The sequence below is a fragment of the Ranitomeya imitator genome, chromosome 2 (genome assembly GCF_032444005.1).
Source record: "Ranitomeya imitator isolate aRanImi1 chromosome 2, aRanImi1.pri, whole genome shotgun sequence".
NCBI classification, from domain to species: domain Eukaryota; kingdom Metazoa; phylum Chordata; class Amphibia; order Anura; family Dendrobatidae; genus Ranitomeya; species Ranitomeya imitator.
Genome location: NC_091283.1, coordinates 425,362,357 through 425,379,299, shown reverse-complemented (window position 1 = coordinate 425,379,299; position 16,943 = coordinate 425,362,357). Strand labels below are relative to the sequence as shown.

The following is a 16,943-nucleotide window of genomic DNA, read 5'->3' as shown; positions in this document are numbered from 1 at the left end:
GGTCTAATTTTTCTCCAAATAGACGTCCACTCTGAAAGGGAAGGGAAATCAGAGACTTTTTTGAGGAGGAATCCGCACGCCACTCTTTAAGCCAAATAGCTCTCCTAATGGTGATGGCATTTGAAGCCGCAGTTGCCACACCGTCCGCTGTGTCTAATGACGCGTACATCACATAATCTCCAGCCATAGCAATTTGTTTGGCGAGATCCACCATCTCAGACGGAAGAGCCTGGTCCTGAATGGATTTTGCAAGAGCATCTGCCCAGAAAACCATTGCTTTGGCGACCCATGCCGCAGCGAAGGAAGGAGATAGGGAGGAACATGAGGCTTCATACACTTAGCGAGCCAGGGAATCTAACTGGTGTTCTATGTGATTTTTAAGTGAAGCCCCATCAGGTACGGATAAAAGCATTTTGGCAGCCAAACGCGATACCGGAGGATCTACCAGAGGTGGTTCCGCCCAATCTTTGACAAGATCTGCGGAAAAGGGATACTTCGATTCCAGGGCCTTTTTACCCGTAAAGCGTTTATCCGGTCGCTCCCTGTGTCGCCGGACTATATCTAGGAAATCTGGATGAGAGGCGAACACCTTATGGGATCGCTTGGTTCTCGTAAAGGAAACCACGTGATCCGGAGTGGAATTAGGGTCATCATCAACCTTTAGCGCATGATTGACAGCCTGAATGAGGGAATCAATAGTTGATCGAAACTCCGGAGAATCCGGGTCCAAGGACGCTTCAGACTCATACCCAGAGTCGTGATCGCTTCGAGCCCCTGGAGAGGGTGAGTGAGAATTGGAGCTACCAGAGGCTGAATCGCGTGGTGCATGCTCAGGAGAGGTAGTGCGGATCCGTTTTTTGGATGTTCATACCTCTTTCAGGTGAGAGCGGCCCTTGCTATTCCCTTGTTATAGAGGGGTCTCTTAACCCAGGAAAATGAGCGCCCCGCTCCCCAAAGGGGTCCTGAAGGGATTCAATCGCTTTGGATAGCGAAGCCATGGATTGTGACAGTGACGCGGCCCACTCAGGTGGGCTAGATACACTGGGGTCGGTAGCGGCGGAGGGCTCCTGGGCACATTGGGCATCACAGGCAGGGCAGAGGGGGGAGCTTTGAGGCCGAGGGAGGGGAGCCTGGCAGGTGGTACACGCAGAGAAAAAGGTGGTATGTACCTTAGTGGTCTTTTTAATCCTTGACTGCAACATGTTGTACCCCAATATGAGAAAGAAAGGCTGCTAGTGGCGCTGAGTAGGAAAAACCTCCAAAGCTGCTGGCAGTGGGAAGATTGCTGCCGAGAGTTTGGGGGTAGTCTCTCAAGGAGTGAGAAGCGCCAAGACCGGAGGCGGAGCCGCAAGAATGATGCGAGCGTGGGCGGGGCCTATCGGGATGCGGCCTACACTAGGCCGAAGCCGAGGACTAAATTTTTGGCTTCGGCCGGCGCGCACCCGCGGACCGCCGGGAAAGACGCAGTGGAGCCCTCACAAAACACCAGAAAACACGACCCCTTATCTGACTTACCCCATACGGAGGGGGGGCAAATGTAGGACTCGGGGTAGGGTTAGGGGAGCCTCCATCCACCATCCCCTTAAAAGGGGAGTGGAGAGGAACAGTCCGCCTCCTTCCATCATCCGCTTTTTCAGTGGTGATACAGTGGGGGGCTGCACGGACGCCACAGTGGAAAGTGCCTCTGAACAGCCGAGGGTGAGACCTGGTGGGCAGGGCAAGATGTCCGGCAATAAGGCCTGGCTGCAGAAGAGGATACTGGAGGGACACTCCAATGTTCGTCTGTAAAGCAGGGGGGGAGATCGGTGCCCTTGAAGGGGACCGTCGCCCCAAAAGTCAGCTCAGGCAGTCACATCCCACGTTGTAAGAAAGGATACGGAGAGGGATACTCTCGCCTGTTGTTAGTTCGGGGAGATCGGAGCCTTGAAAGATTCCGTCGCCCCTTCGTCCAGTAAAAAGTTAAATCCAGTGTGCCTCCTACGGACACCAAGCTTGAACTGGGTCTCTGGAAGCCAGCATGAGGGTGTATACTGCAGGGGAGGAGAGAACTCTTTTTGTCTCAACTTTGTGTCAGCCTCCTAGTGACAGCAGCATAACACCCATGGTTCTGTGTCCCCCAATGTGGCAAAGGAGAAATGTAAGGAGTTTTTCTTTGTTTGATGGCTTGTGACTATCCATCATCCTCTTGATTACATTCCAGAGGTTTTCAAAGGGGTTCAGGTCTGGAGATTGGGCTGCCCATGACAGGGATTTGATGCGGTGGTCTCTTAATTTTTTCCAGAGCTGTATGTGTACAATGTGGCGGGCAGGGTCCTCCCTCCTTATGTACTCGTGTGCCTTGTTATCTGCTCATGTTTAATGTATTTGTCTATATTTGCCCCGTATTCACATGTAAAGCGCCATGGAATAAATGGCGCTATAAAAATGTATAATAATAATAATAATAAATAACGTGTACATGTGTAATATGTGTAAATTGTGTACAATATGTCTACGATCTATGTGTATAATATGTTTAGGATATATGCACAAGTATGTATTTAAGATATGTATATGATTTGTGTGTATAATACTTCTGTATGATTGTGTGTATAATGTATATAGTGTGTGATGTACATGTATAATGTGTATATAGTTGCGACACACCTGCTAGCTAAATCTATAGGGCTTTGTTAACCTGACAGCAGCCAAAAGAGTGTCCTTGGCTGGATGTATAGGACAAAGAATAATGGAATACCTATTTTCATACATCAGCATGCAGAAAATAAAATGCTATATAGAGTTAAATATTTATTCTTTAACAGAGGAGTTCATGGCTTCAGAGGCACATGTGAGAAATTTCTCCTGCCGTATGCACCATAACACACTGTGAACAAGGTCTAAAATAGGCATGTGTAATTTGCATGTACTATACATGTATGGTATGCATATATTATGTGTGTATGATGTGTGTGTATATAGTATAATGTGTGTATATATATATATATATATATATATATATATATATATATATATATATATATATATATATATATATATATATATATATATATATATATATATATATATATACAGAAATGGTCGAAAGTGTTGCCACTTATGAAATTGTTCCAGAAAATGAAGTATTTCTCCCAAAAAATTATTGCAATTACACATGTTTTGTTATAGGCATGTTTATTTCCTTTGTGTGTATTGGAATAACACTAACAAATGAAAAAAAAAGGAAAATTGGACATAATTTCACAAACAACCCCAAAAATGGGCAAAATTGCTGCCACCTTCAACTAAATATTTGGTTGCACACTCTTTGGAATAAATAACTACAATCAATTGCTTCCTATAACCATCAACAAGCTTTTTACACCTCTCAACTGGAATTTTGGACCACTCTTCTTTTGCAATCTGCTCCAGGTCTCTCATATTTGAAGGGTGCCTTCTCCCAGCAGGAATTATAAGCCCTCTCTGTAACGGGGTCTACTGTGCTGTAGTACCTCTTTCAGTACCACCCAGTGTTTCAGGAGGTCCAATCTGCTTTTGCTAGATTCTGAATGAAAGACGCTGGCAGGAATTTCTTGATTACATGAGAGCATATAAAAGCTGACTGCTTCTCCAGGTATTTCCAGTCTAAGAACACCCTTTACTTACAGCACACAGAATATAAAACACAGATACACAGGGCAGGCCAATAGGAAAACAGCTGGCCAGACATACATTACAATAGCCGCAGGGGGCCGGAGCCTGCCGCTATTTACTGTGGGAATTACAAAGGTGGGGGGAGGTCAGAAAGAATATCTTGTCCAGGGGCGCAGCCTGTGGACTGATGCATTTCACATGGAAACTATTATACATACATATACTGCATAACATTCTTAGTGCTGGGGGGTTCTGTAACACTCTCCACAGGTGTTCAATGGGATTTAGATCCCGACTCATTGCTGCCACTTCAGAACTCTCCAGGGCTTTGTTTCCATCCATTTCTGGGTGCTTCTTGAAGTATGTTTCAGGTCATTGTCCTGCCGGAAGACCAATGACATAGGATGCAAAGCCAGCTTTCTAACACAGGGCACTACATTGCGATCCAAAATCCTTTAGTAATCTTCAGATTTCCTTTCATGTCTCTGTCAGAAGTGGGGTCCTCGTAGGTCTCCAGCCATAGCGTTTCATTTCATTCAAATGTCGATGGACAGTTTGCACTGACACTGATGCACCCTGAGCCTGCAGGACAACTTGAATTTCTTTGGAACTTGGAACTTGATTGGGGCTGCTTATCCACCATCCGGACTATCCGATGTTGCTACCTTTCATCAATTTTTCTCTGCCGTCCACATACAAGGAGATTAGCGACAGTGCCATGGGTTGTAAACTTCTTGATTGCCGTATGTTGCGCACCATGGACAAAGGAACATCACGATCTCTGGAGATGGACACCTTGAGATTGTTGATGTTTTTCAACAATTTTGGTTCTCAAGTCCTCAGACAGTTCTCTTCTCCTCTTTCTGTTCTCCATGCTTAGTGTGGCACACACAATACAAAGATTAGGCCAACTTCTTCGCTGTTTATGGGGTTTCAGGTGTGATGGGGGTTATGGGGTTTCAGGTGTGATTTTCATATTGGCCACACCTGTTACTTGCCACATGTGAATCTGAAAGAGGTGCCATCAATTTTGTCTGGCTAATTTTTGGCCATGACAGTATACAGAACATCCACACGCTATGTCTATGTGATACAGGAGTATAACATGTTTTAATATAATCTATGTGTATAATGTGTGCATGTGCCGTATATGTATGTATGTATAGGGTCTACACATATATATAGTAAATGTATAATAGTGTGTATAGTGTATAATGTGTGTAGTATATGTATGACAGTGCGTATAGTGGATGTGTATAGTGTGTGTTCACATGCTGTGTGTGATAGAGGAGTATACCATGTTTTAATAGAATGTGAGCATAATGTGTGCAGTACATATACGTATGTATAATGTCTATACACATATATATATAATTGTGTGCATAGTGTATAATGTGTGTAGTAAAACAGTGTGTGTTGTATATGTATGATAGTATGTGTATAACGTGTGTCATGTATGTATAATGTACTTTATATGTGTACAGTATACGTAAAATGGTGTGTATAGTGTATGTGTATAATGTGTCGTATATGCATGATAGTATTTATAGTTGATGTGTATAATATAGGTATGAAAGTATATGATATGTTTATAATGTGTGTAGTATATGTATGATAGTGTGTATAATCTGTGTATGTATGTATCACAGGTTTGTATAATGACATGACTGTATTGTGTGAATTTACCCTCAGAGCACTTCAGATGTGGCTGATTGGGCACTGAAAATCCACTACAAGTTCCTGTGTAATACATGTATATGGGTTTTTAAAACCCCATGAACGTGGAGCAGAAAAAAACAGCATGGCATTTAGAGCAAAATGCTGATTTCCAAGTCTCTTGCCTATTATGCTGCAAATCACAGCTGATTTCACCATCTATAATGCCAAGGATTACGTCTAATGCAAAACCCCGCAAAATTCTGAGACAGAGGTTTTCTGAACTCACCCTAAGTGTATGCTTCCACAGAGATTTTTTTTCTCACATGGTTTTCATTGCTTAATCTGCACTGAAACTCATATGAAAACTGTGTCCAATTGTTCTAAATGGGGAATCCACGCTGCCATTCAGGCAGACACATATTTCCACCACGGATTTAAAAAGAGCTTCAACAAGTGAGATTCCACATCACAAATGTGCCCCATGCACTACTCTCGGCCCAGGCAGCCATCTTACCGTGATGGATGATCCCATTCTCCAGTAAGGCCTGGCCCAGGTTAACGCCTTCTTCAGGTTTACCGATCTCTCCATTCTCCATAAGCCAGGAGACTAGTTCACTGCAGCAATAAAAAAAAAAAAAGACAGGAGTGAGCGGCGGGATAGACAGTAGTTCTCACATGATCTTCATACACGAACCATGGCACCCCTCTGCTGGTTCAGGGTCTTTACAGATCATGATGTATAATATATATCCATATGTGAACTGTAAGCATTGAATAAATGTAAAGCTGCAAACTGAATGGAAATGGCAACAAGAGTAGATGATGGGGCCCCACTATGAAGATACCCAACACAAAAGAACAATGCAGTGTCACCCCACAAGAGAAGAGGACAAAGCCTGTGTGCACACGTTCAGGTTTTTTCGCGATAAAAACGCATTAGAAACTGGAGACATATGCATCCTATCATTTAGAGAAAAAAAACGCATTGCGGTATAAAAAGCAGCATGTTCATTAATTTTGCGTTTTTTCCGCTATTCTATGCATTGGGAAAAAACGCGTCAAAAATGCAAAAAAAAAAACCGCATGCGGATTTCTGGCAGAAATATCCGGTTTTTGTCAGGAAATTTCTGCTAGAAAATCCTGATGTGTGCGCATACTCTAAGGCTAATGTGCATACGTCAGGATTTCTTGCAGAAATTTCCTGAACAAAACCGGACATTTTCTGCAAGAAATCAGCATGCGTTTTTAATCGCGTTTTTTTCACGTGTTTTTTGCAGAATTTTTTCTTTTTTTTCCCGGAGGTTCCCAGTGCAATAATATAGTGGGAAATCCGCAAAAAATCCACAAAATTAATGAACATGCTGCATTTTTTTTAACTCGATGCACATGCAAACAAATTACGGAATGCATTATAAATGATGGGATGCATATGTATGCGTTTTTGTGAACGCGTGCACATAGCCTAATAGTGTAAAGTGATGGAATGTGCATTACAAGAGAAGGTAATGGGGCCACCACAACAAGAGTAAAAAGGGACCCCACCATGAGAGAAGATCATGGGGCCCATTCCAATAGAGAATACTGTATAACAAGGCCTTCAACAAGAGAAGAGAAAGAGGACTCCATGAGAACTTCATAGGGCTCTTACCATGTGGAAAGATGTTGGGGCTAACCTCATAAAGGAAGGTGAAATGCCCCCCATTACAATAGAATATGATGAGGGCTCCCAGTAGGTGGGAAGAAAAAGATGATGCTACAGCACAAGGAAAAGATGATGGGGCCCCCATTACGAGAGAATATGATGGAGCTCCCATTACATGGGAAGATGATGGGGCTACTAGCACACAAAAAGAATATGTGGACAATGCCACAAGACAGTGGGATGCCCACCGTATTGGGAAAATGATGGGGCTACCAGCACTAGGGACAATGAATGGGGTCCCATTACTAGAGAATTTGATGGGTAGACGACTGGGCTTCCATCACAATAGAAGAATATGCGGCCACCCCCACAAGACGATGGGCCGCCCACCACATGAGAAGAGGCAAAGTCTCCTCCTCTACAGAAGGTTACAAGGAAATATGATGGGAACCTCCCCACAAGAATGGATGATGGTGCTCCCCTGCCTTTTGGGTGGGATAGTGATACTCATGTGTATACCTATACAGATTGATAAACACAATGTATTGATCCCGGGTATAGAGAACACTTTAATTGTCATGTTGTATCAGGATCCAGCACAATATATGTTGTTGCAGCGAGCGGTGTTAAGGAATCCATTACTTGTAAGCACTCGCGCACCTGAGGAGGAGACACAGACCGCGGAAAAAACACACATTTCACTTCAGCAAACAGCATTTTCTCTTTTAAGGCAAAAGATGAGACCGCAATCACCGCAAATCTGACACCCATCACTTCTGGATATGGCATCACTTGCCCTAGTGTCACACTGCACATTTCCTTATCGGCCCCTGATCTTGTGGGGCACACAGCCATGCAAAGGTTAACCGTGCGGCCAGCGGAGGCGAGGTGAAGAGACGTCCTCTGCAGAGAATGGGGCTGCTCTGCTTTCTCTCAGCCGTTCGATCACGGACTCCCCGTCAGTCAGAAGTATAATAAGACGAAACTTAAACTTATTAACATTTCGCTGATTCTCCGCTGAGAGAATGAGAAACAGATCGACATCTCGACGTGTTTATCCTGCGGATACAGAGCTCCACCATTGCACCCCGGGGAATGGGAGAAGTGAACTGTGCGGAGTCCTGGCACAAGCAACAGATAGTTTATACTGTATACCCCCATGTAAGCATCTGGGCCCTATGTCCTCACATCCAGATATCACCACCCACCCCCCATTACTGATAATGGTTCATTCCAGGATCCAGTATGTAGACTTTTCAGCCCAGAAGGGTGGGGCACTCATCATTTAAAGCAGGGGTCCCCAACTCCAGTCCTCAAGGCCCACCAACATGTCATGTTTTCAGGATTTCCTTAGTCTTGCCCAGGTAATAATTGCATCACCTGTGCAATGCAAAGGAAATCCTGAAAACATGACCTGTTGGTGGGCCTTGAGGACTGGAGTTGGGGACCTCTGATTTAAAGGGCCGGTCCATTTACACTTTCACTAAGTGGAAGCAAGAAAAGTGAGAAATGAATGAGGAACTTATATTTTATCTACTGCACCAGCTTATTTAATAGAGGTGTGGAGTCACTTCTCCCCGTGTGTCCAAACCCCGGGACCTGTACAATGAAAAGATTTTGGTCTTATAATCTAAATTATGCCCCCCCCCCACCCCACTGGCACGTGTGCAGACTGTGGGTACGGTGAAAGTGGTTTACGTGTCCCGAGTGCTCCGCCATGTTGTACCACCCCTAGATTCATTTGTTGTGGTTTTATTCTTGCAGGATGAGAACATGGGGGTGAGATGACTATGTCAGGGGCACTCTCTGGACTTGTCCCTCACAGCGATGAATGGGGTGGCCTGTCAGAGGCGGCCTCATTACGTATGCGCAGCGCAGCGGCTCCACCACCCTGCAGAGCTTTTCAGGTCACGGCCATGAATGGAGCTTTTCAGCAGCAGAACTTACTTTCCATGGAAGCATTTGGGGATAGTGCTGAACTTTCTCCTCCGGTCTTTGATGAGACTGGACTTCTTGCTGACCATGTGGTAGAGCTTCTCCCCTTTCTCTGCGATCATGACGTAAGCGTCTCTCTCCATCCCGAGCTTCAAACCTGCAAAGCAACAACAGCGTTACCTCTGCATACAAGCTGCATGCCGCGTACACGCACTACAGAGTGCGAGCTCCTGTGGTCAGAGATGGTATCTCAGTTATGTTATCAGTGGACCTGAATCGCATGATTGCATGCAAGTGGATCGTCAGCTCTGATGCCAAGGAGAAGAACGGACACTTCCACCACTGCTACTTATTTAAAGGATGCAAATGTCAATTCCCAATAAGACTCCCAATAGATCAACTGTTAAACGCTCCCCTAACCCAGCTATGCAACACACCTACTTAGCACACACGCCACATTCTCACCCTCGCTCTATACGATCCGCATGCTCCTTCCACGAGGTCTACTCTCCACATTCACTCTTTTCGCTTTGCATGCTCCGTCCTCGCTCTATATACTGCTCCACCTGCTCTATCCTCACTCTAAATGCTCCGTCCTTGTTCTATATGCTCCACATGATCCATCCACGCTCTATACGCTCCACATGATCCATCCACGCTCTATACGCTCCACATGATCCAACCACGCTCTATACGCTCCACATGCTCCATCCACGCTCTATACGCTCCACATGCTCCATCCACGCTGTATATGCTCCATCCACGCTCTACATGCTCCATCCACGCTCTATATGCTCCACATGATCATCCACGCTCTATACGCTCCACATGATCCATCCACGCTCTATATGCTCCACATGATCCATCCACGCTCTATACGCTCCACATGATCCATCCACGCTCTATACGCTCCACATGCTCCATCCATGCTCTATACGATCTACATGATCCATCCACACTCTATACGCTCCACATGATCCATCCACACTCTATACGCTCCGCATGATCCATCCACGCTCTATACGCTCCACATGATCCATCCACGCTCTATACGCTCCACGTGATCCATCCACGCTCTATACGCTCCGCATGATCCATCCACGCTCTATACGCTCCACATGATCCATCCACGCTCTATACGCTCCACATGATCCATCCACGCTCTATACGCTCCACATGATCCATCCACGCTCTATACGCTCCACATGATCCATCCACGCTCTATACGCTCCACATGATCCATCCACGCTCTATACGCTCCACATGATCCATCCACGCTCTTCATGCTCCATCCTCGTTCTAAATGCTCCTTCCTCATCCTATATGCTTTAGATTACCCATTAAAGCGCTGTACACATTTTGCATCCTCTATCACTGATCTGCACAACCCCCACATGCTACGCCCAGACTCTGTACACATCCACATGTTTAGTCCCTGCCGTGTCCTCTATGATCCGTCCTATCTGTGTACACACCACACATGCTCCGTTCACACTCTACACACACTCCGTTCACACTCTACACACACTCCATGTTTCTTCTTCGCCCTGAACACTCCACAAGCTCCGTCTCCACAGCAGGTGAATTGATATTTCTGGTAATGGATTATGAAACCTTCTTCAGCTTGTTCCACAGGAGACAAGGTAACAAGCTGCTGATGATACCGTGAATTGGTGCACAATGCTTGTTCATTTCTCTTTCTATCACGACATTAATTATGTATCAACATCAATCAATAAACATTAGGGATTATGGTTAAAACGATGGATCGGGAGCTTCTGTACAGAACGCTGACTCCGCAGGAATATACCACTTGGAACTTTCCAGAGGGAGATATGCCAGAGCCACCCTCCTCGCTATATACAGCTGTGCTCCACTATCTACAGGATTTTAATGAGTTGCCAGCACTGAATCGCAACTACTATGGGTCTCTGGTAATGATTAAACCAGGGGCCACATACATAATTGTAACGCACTAACCTCAAATGCATCTCCCCATAACGAAGTGGTGATAATCACCAATCTATGGTAATTACACCGTACGGAGAAATAGTCTATTATGGTTGCAGGCACCAATCATATGATTCTATGATGGTTGTAGGCACCACATTGATCTCCCCTGAGGTGACCTGTTCTTATGCACTCATCTACAGGATATACTCACTTTCCCGCTGCTCCCGCTCTTTCAGGACAGCATCCATCCATTTCTGCTTGTCCTCAGGGGTCTTTGCCATGCAGACAAACCACTTGTTTTTGGCCGTGTTATGGATCTTCCAGCCGTTGGTGACGGTGTAACCATTACTGTGATAATCAGCTGCCAGGAAGATAAGAACATCAAAACCAATGCAATATGGTGACCAAAAAGGCCTCTGCATCCTCCCCACTAACCACCTGGAGGTGTTGTGCTTACAGACCTGCAGATCATAAGATATGGGGTCAGCAAGACGTTGGCCTGGGGAAATAATGACTATTTTTACCAACATCAGGGAAAACATAACCTCAATATGACTACCAACTAATACTATCATCATCCTTTTCCAACAGTTTCTATTGTGTAATCAATGTTAGTATATTCAAGCCCAGAAAATTCAGAATTATACTGGATGAAGGAGTCGCTCTACACCATATAATAGAAAATACCAGAAACTGGAACTTCAGGGGTGGAGCTAAGAAAAATAGTGTGTATTTACTCTGTCCCACCTCCAAAGAGCCACTATTGTAAAGAAACCAAATTGTCTCTGGTAACAGTCCGGAGTTTGAGGTGTGTAAGCTACCCAACAATTGTCATGTGAATGAGAATATGAAGTCAATATATGGGGTTATATACACAAAAGACAAACTTTGATCTTTCTGGGAGTTTCCACACAAGCAGATGCTACTCTACAGACTATACAACTATGAAGATACATGAGGATGCACTAGACTCAGCTGAATCTGTAGGCAAGTCAATAAATATCCATACGGCTGACCATAGATACATACCGTATATAAGAGCAGATACCCAAAACATGACAAACAGAAGGCACCTCAACCCCTGCCAAAAAATGACCTGCAGATGGCATCTCAGTCTATGCCAAAACATGACCAACAGATGGTTCCTCAACCTTTGCTAAATATCAACTCGCACTAAGAAACAGACAACTGGAAGCACCTTAGACATTAACACAACTTTAACAACTTGTATATCACCTGCATGGCTTCCACTAACAGCACCTTAACCTCTGCCAAAGAGTCACCCCCACCAGCAGAGCTCAGACATCGCATAGGTTTTATCTTCTCCAGGACTGTCATTGGTCTAAAAGGAGGTGACTTGGGCTCATAAAGGACAGGGAAGGATGACGATCACGACAATTATGATGATGACAAATCTGTACAAATTACACCATCTCCACATTAACACTTGATTAAATCATTTTAAAAAGGTGGAATTTTATCAAGGTCATTGAGGCAGTATTTTAGCGTACAAAAGTTGCATATACTGGAGCACAATTATTTTGTGATAAATTTGCAACGTGTCACCCCTCTTGCCACTTTTTAAAAGGGAAAAGGAGAGAGTTTAGCTAAAGTTACGTCAAATCTACTATGATTTGTCAGAAATTGGCATCAAATTCAGCACAAATCTACATCTGATCAATGCAGGGTTACATGTTACACTCTTGTGTACAAACATCCAAAAATACACCAACTTTATTAGGAAGAGTGTGCCCTTATGAAACTTTGGCTCACTTTACTATAAGGTAATGGGCTTTAAGAATGGAGTGTGAAATACCAATGTAAAGAGTTAAATCACGAACAGAATCCGGTTAAGCAGAGGAGACCCCAATTGCAAGCCGCCCTGTCCATCTCCTAGAATACAGCCACCTATGATCCCACGGTAATCCTGGAGACCAAGAGTCAATGCTATTAGCCCCAAAGCCAATGAAAAGACAGAGATCTTTTGCCCTCGGGTATAGTGACTGGACATATGGGATTCTGGGACCAAACACCAGGGGCGCAAGACATTTTATAAGCGGATCCTGTAAATTGCCCCTACCTGTCCCATCCTCTACATTTTCCACCTCCATGACCTCTGTATTGATCCTCCCTCGGAAAATGTACAATGAGCCGTTGATGGACTTGGTTCTCTTTGTGGATTTCTTCCCCGCAACCCTGGAAGGAAATAGTGCATGAGTGAAAGATAGCATAAAAATTAAGTCAAGTCAAAAATGTGCAGACACCCCACATATCATTTAAAGGGGAAAACATCTGGGCAAAGTGACAAGAAAACCACGGGGTCAGCACAGCGCAGAGCTGAGGATCTGTTACAATGGTGACTGTCAAACTGGCCATACATATTAATCAAAGTTGACTGAACCCTATGAGTTTTGTAAGGGAGAGGGGATCCGACTATCTGCTCCTAGTAGATCAGGGGCTGCCGTTAAGGTACATGCCTTACATAAACTGGTCATGAGTTCTTATGGGGAGTTGGGGAAGAGATTTCTGTGTAAGGGGAGCGCTAGAGATTACCAACTTTAACCATTTCTCACCTGGATTTTCTCTTGCAATAAACCAACAGGTTGTCAAACAGGAAGAACATACGTTCCTGGATATTTCCTGCTGATATCTTGAGCAGTGTCCCCTGGAGGAGCAGCTGAGTACAGATGTCTGTAAGGTTTGAGCCCTACACCCAGAAAAATATGTCTAGATTTCATTAATTATAAACATGTTAAATAGTTATCTACTAATGATACTGCAATGTCAAATAAATGTAGGAAAAGAAAGAATAAACGAATGTATGTATGCACACCACAGTACCACTTCTCCTGTCCTGTATACTGGGTGTAATTCTCAGTATCTGTATTATCCTGTATACACTGCACAGTAAAACTTCTGTCCTGTATACTGGGTGTAATTCTCAGTATCTGTATTATCCTGTATATACACTGCACAGTACCACTTCTCCTGTCCTGTATACTGGGCGTAATTCTCAGTATCTGTATTATCCTGTATACACTGCACAGTACCACTTCTTCTGTCCTGTATACTGGGTGTAATTCTCAGTATCTGTATTATCCTGTATATATACACTGCACAGTACCACTTCTCCTGTCCTGTATACTGGGTGTAATTCTCAATATCTGTATTATCCTGTGTATATACACTGCACAGTACCACTTCTCCTGTCCTGTATACTGGGTGTAATTCTCAGTATCTGTATTATCCTGTATATATACACTGCACAGTACCACTTCTCCTGTCCTGTATACTGGGTGTAATTCTCAGTGTCTGTATTATCCTGTATATATACACTGCACAGTAACACTTCTCCTGTCCTGTATACTGGGTGTAATTCTCAGTATCTGTATTATCCTGTATATATACACTGCACAGTACCACTTCTCCTGTCCTGTATACTGGGTGTAATTCTCAGTATCTGTATTATCCTGTATATACACTGCACAGTACCACTTCTCCTGTCCTGTATACTGGGTGTAATTCTCAGTATCTGTATTATCCTGTATATACACACTGCACAGTACCACTTCTCCTGTCCTGTATACTGGGTGTAATTCTCAGTATCTGTATTATCCTGTATATATACACTGCACAGTACCACTTCTCCTGTCCTGTATACTGGGCGTAATTCTCAGTATCTGTATTATCCTGTATACACTGCACAGTACCACTTCTGTCCTGTATACTGGGTGTAATTCTCAGTATCTGTATTATCCTGTATATATACACTGCACAGTATCACTTCTCCTGTCCTGTATACTGGGTGTAATTCTCAGTATCTGTATTATCCTGTATATATACACTGCACAGTACCACTTCTCCTGTCCTGTATACTGGGTGTAATTCTCAGTATCTGTATTATCCTGTATATATACACTGCACAGTACCACTACTCCTGTCTCGTATACTGGGTGTAATTCTCAGTATCTGTATTATCCTGTATATATACACTGCACAGTACCACTTCTCCTGTCCTGTATACTGGGTGTAATTCTCAGTATCTGTATTATCCTGTATACACTGCACAGTACCACTTCTCCTGTCCTGTATACTGGGTGTAATTCTCAGTATCTGTATTATTCTGTATATATACACTGCACAGTACCACTTCTGTCCTGTATACTGGGTGTAATTCTCAGTATCTGTATTATCCTGTATATATACACTGCACAGTACCACTTCTCCTGTCCTGTATACTGGGTGTAATTCTCAATATCTGTATTATCCTGTGTATATACACTGCACAGTACCACTTCTCCTGTCCTGTATACTGGGTGTAATTCTCAGTATCTGTATTATCCTGTATATATACACTGCACAGTACCACTTCTCCTGTCCTGTATACTGGGTGTAATTCTCAGTGTCTGTATTATCCTGTATATATACACTGCACAGTACCACTTCTCCTGTCCTGTATACTGGGTGTAATTCTCAGTATCTGTATTATCCTGTATATATACACTGCACAGTACCACTTCTCCTGTCCTGTATACTGGGTGTAATTCTCAGTATCTGTATTATCCTGTATATATACACTGCACAGTACCACTTCTCCTGTCCTGTATACTGGGTGTAATTCTCAGTATCTGTATTATCCTGTGTATATACACTGCACAGTACCACTTCTCCTGTCCTGTATACTGGGTGTAATTCTCAGTATCTGTATTATCCTGTATATACACACTGCACAGTACCACTTCTCCTGTCCTGTATACTGGGTGTAATTCTCAGTATCTGTATTATCCTGTATATATACACTGCACAGTACCACTTCTCCTGTCCTGTATACTGGGCGTAATTCTCAGTATCTGTATTATCCTCTATACACTGCACAGTACCACTTCTGTCCTATATACTGGGTGTAATTTTCAGTATCTGTATTATCCTGTATATATACACTGCACAGTACCACTTCTCCTGTCCTGTATACTGGGTGTAATTCTCAGTATCTGTATTATCCTGTATATATACACTGCACAGTACCACTTCTCCTGTCCTGTATACTGGGTGTAATTCTCAGTATCTGTATTATCCTGTATATATACACTGCACAGTACCACTACTCCTGTCTCGTATACTGGGTGTAATTCTCAGTATCTGTATTATCCTGTATATATACACTGCACAGTACCACTTCTCCTGTCCTGTATACTGGGTGTAATTCTCAGTATCTGTATTATCCTGTATACACTGCACAGTACCACTTCTCCTGTCCTGTATACTGGGTGTAATTCTCAGTATCTGTATTATCCTGTATATACACTGCACAGTACCACTTCTCCTGTCCTGTATACTGGGTGTAATTCTTAGTATCTGTATTATCCTGTATACACTGCACAGTACCACTTTTCCTGTCCTGTATACTGGGTGTAATTGTCAGTATCTGTATTATCCTGTGTATACACACTGCACAGTACCACTTCTCCTGTCCCGTATACTGGGTGTAATTCTCAGTATCTGTGTTATCCTGTATATATACACTGCACAGTACCACTTCTCCTGTCCTGTATACTGGGTGTAATTCTCAGTATCTGTATTATCCTGTATGTATACACTGCACAGTACCACTTCTCCTGTCCTGTACACTGGGTGTCATTCTCAGTATCTGTATTATCCTGTATACACTGCACAGTACCACTTTTCCTGTCCTGTATACTGGGTGTAATTGTCAGTATCTGTATTATCCTGTATATATACCCTGCACAGTACCACTTCTCCTGTCCTGTATACTGGGTGTCATTCTCAGTAGCTGTATTATCCTGTGTATATACACTGCACAGTATCACTTCTCCTGTCCTGTATACTGGGTGTAATTCTCAGTATCTGTATTATCCTGTGTATACACACCACAGTACCACTTCTCCTGTCCTGTATACTGGGTGTAATTCTCAGTATCTGTATTATCCTGTATATATACACTGCACAGTACCACTACTCCTGTCCTGTATACTGGGTGTAATTCTCAATATCTGTATTATCCTGTGTATGTACACTGCACAGTACCACTTCTCCTGTCCTGTATATTGGGTGTAATTCTCAATATCTGGTATCTTGTATATATCCACACTGCACAGTACCA

The 16,943-nt window shown here is 43.5% G+C and overlaps 1 protein-coding gene across 1 annotated transcript in view; it reads right to left on the bottom strand.

Annotated features, from left to right (window-relative positions):
- The window catches only part of PREX1 (phosphatidylinositol-3,4,5-trisphosphate dependent Rac exchange factor 1), a 166,599-nt gene that overhangs the window by 65,303 nt on the left and 84,353 nt on the right, over nucleotides 1-16,943 (bottom strand). Inside the window, exons 7-11 of the mRNA XM_069750829.1 lie at nucleotides 13,396-13,529; nucleotides 12,903-13,018; nucleotides 11,034-11,183; nucleotides 8,882-9,026; nucleotides 5,807-5,907 (exon numbers count right to left, since the gene is read on the bottom strand). Coding sequence (XP_069606930.1) covers nucleotides 5,807-5,907; nucleotides 8,882-9,026; nucleotides 11,034-11,183; nucleotides 12,903-13,018; nucleotides 13,396-13,529 — 646 coding nt within the window. The remainder of the gene's footprint in view (nucleotides 1-5,806; nucleotides 5,908-8,881; nucleotides 9,027-11,033; nucleotides 11,184-12,902; nucleotides 13,019-13,395; nucleotides 13,530-16,943) is intronic.